General features: G+C 49.3%; 1 protein-coding gene across 1 annotated transcript; it reads left to right on the top strand.

Moving 5' to 3' along the window:
* Positions 1–1,111: 1,111 nt before the first annotated feature.
* inha (inhibin subunit alpha) lies at positions 1,112–2,395 on the top strand (the record flags this gene model as incomplete). The annotated part of the gene is made up of 1 exon (XM_055664950.1): positions 1,112–2,395. A coding segment is annotated over one exon (762 nt), but the record flags the coding sequence as incomplete, so codon positions are not given.
* Between the last annotated feature and the right edge of the window lie 105 nt (positions 2,396–2,500).

Here is a 2,500-nt window from a genome sequence, read left to right on the forward strand (position 1 = left end):
TTTCTTCAGTCCATAGATGCTGCTGCACACCCTGCGTTGCTCCAGCACTATGTTGAAACGTTACCTATCCATGTTTTCTCCACAGATGCTGCCTGACCCGTGCTGAGTTACTCAGCACTTGTGTGAAACGTCAGTACTCCCGTACAAAGTGCATTCAATGCCTCCCTCTCTCTGTACTCCACTAGGTGTCAGACAAGAGCCAGCCCTGGACTTCTAGACAATAGAAATAGAAACATAGAAACATAGAAATTAGGTGCAGGAGTAGGCCATTCGGCCCTTTCGAGCCTGCACCGCCATTCAATATGATCATGGCTGATCATCCAACTCAGTATCCCGTACCTGCCTTCTCTCCATACCCCCTGATCCCTTTAGCCACAAGGGCCACATCTAACTCCCTCTTAAATATAGCCAAATGAACTGTGGCCTCAACTACCCTCTGTGGCAGAGAATTCCAGAGATTCACCACTCTCTGTGTGTGAAGAAAATGTTTTTCTCATCTCAGCTCAGTCCTAAAAAATTTCCTCCTTATCCTTAAACTGTGTGTGGCCCCTTGTTCTGGACTTCCCCAACATCGGGAACAATCTTCCTGCATCTAGCCTGTCCAACCCCTTAAGAATTTTGTAAGTTTCTATAAGATCCCCTCTCAACCTTCTAAATTCTAGAGAGTATAAACCAAGTCTATCCAGTCTTTCTTCATATGACAGTCCTGACATCCCAGGAATCAGTCTGGTGAACCGTCTCTGCACTCCCTCTATGGCAATAATGTCCTTCCTCAGATTTGGAGACTAAAACTGTACGCAATAATACTCCAGGTGTGGTCTCACCAAGACCCTGTACAACTGCAGTAGAACCTCTCTGCTCTTATACTCAAATCCTTTTGCAATGAAAGCTAACATACCATTCGCTTTCTTTACTGCCTGCTGCACCTGCATGCCTACCTTCAAAGATCCCCCCCTCAATCTTCTAAATTCTAGCGAGTACAAGCCGAGTCAATCCAGTCTTTCTTCATATGAAAGATGCTGGAAAATGGTCAGAAGAAGGGTTTAGGGACGAAACGTTGCCTATTTCCTTTGCTCCATAGATGCTGCTGCACCCGCTGAGTTTTGTCTGACTGTGTTGTCTCCCTGTTGCAGGTGTCCCATGTGATGTCCAGCACGAGGATTTTGTTGGTGACCACAGCTACATTTTCCGCTTGCCCGATAACGCCCGCAACCGACTGGTGACCTCCGCCGAGTTTTGGTTCTACACGGGTCTCCCCGCCACCGCCGACCCCTCCGGCCCCCTGCCCGAACTCTTCTTCCTTCTGGAGGACAGCTTCGTCAGCAGCGCCGAGAGCGTGGAGGTGGAGGGCCAGTGGGCTGTCTTCCACGTCTCCGACCCCCTGCTGCGACACCTGACCCGCAGCGTCCTCTTCCTGCAGGTCAAGTGCGCCTGGTGTCGATGTGGGGGGGGGGAGGAGGAAGACGGCCAGGCCAACCTGCCCTTCCTCTTGTCCTCCACTAAGCCCGCCCGCCCCGGCAGGTCCCGGCGTTCCACCGTGCCCTGGTCTCCGGCCTACGTCAACCTCCTCCAGCGTCCGCCCAGCCCGGAGTTGATCCACGACGACTGCCACCGCTCAGCCGTCAACATCTCCTTCGAGGAGCTGGGCTGGGGCAACTGGATCGTCCAGCCCCGGGACTTCACCTTTTACTACTGTAACGGCACCTGCTCCAACTCAAACCGCCTGACCTCCAGCCTGGGCCTCAAGGTGTGCTGTACCTCCGTGCCCGGCACCATGAAGCATCTCAGGGTCAGGACCACCTCCGACAGCGGCTACACCTTCAAGTACGAGACCATTCCCAACATCATCACCAAAGAGTGCGCTTGCATCTGATCTCCCCAACCCTCATCTCATAGAAAATAGGCTCAAGGAGTAGGCCATTCATCTCATTGAAGCATAAAAAATAGGCACAAGTAGGCCATTCATCTCATTGAAGCATAAAAAATAGGCACAAGTAGGCCATTCATCTAATAGAAGCATAAAAAATAGGCACAAGTAGGTCATTCATCTCATTGAAGCATAAACAATAAGCACAAGTAGGCCATTCATCTCATAGAAGCATAAAAAATAGGCACAAATAGGCCATTCATCTCATTGAAGCATAAAAAATAGGCACAAGTAGGCCATGCATCTCATAGAAGCATAAAAAATAGGCACAAGTAGGCCATTCATCTCATAGAAGCACAAACAATAAGCACAAGTAGGTCATTCATCTCATAGAAGCATTAAAAATAGGCACAAGTAGGTCATTCATCTCATTGAAGCATAAAAAATAGGCACAAGTAGGTCATTCATCTCATAGAAGCATAAAAAATAGGCACAAGTAGGCCATTCATCTCATAGAAGCATAAACAATAGGCACAAGTAGGCCATTCACCTCATAGAAGCACAACCATATAACCATTACAGCACGGAAACAGGCCATCTCGGCCCTTCTAGTCCGTGCCGAACACTTACCCT

This window comes from Leucoraja erinacea, unplaced genomic scaffold (assembly GCF_028641065.1).
Source record: "Leucoraja erinacea ecotype New England unplaced genomic scaffold, Leri_hhj_1 Leri_1002S, whole genome shotgun sequence".
Lineage (NCBI taxonomy): Eukaryota > Metazoa > Chordata > Chondrichthyes > Rajiformes > Rajidae > Leucoraja > Leucoraja erinaceus.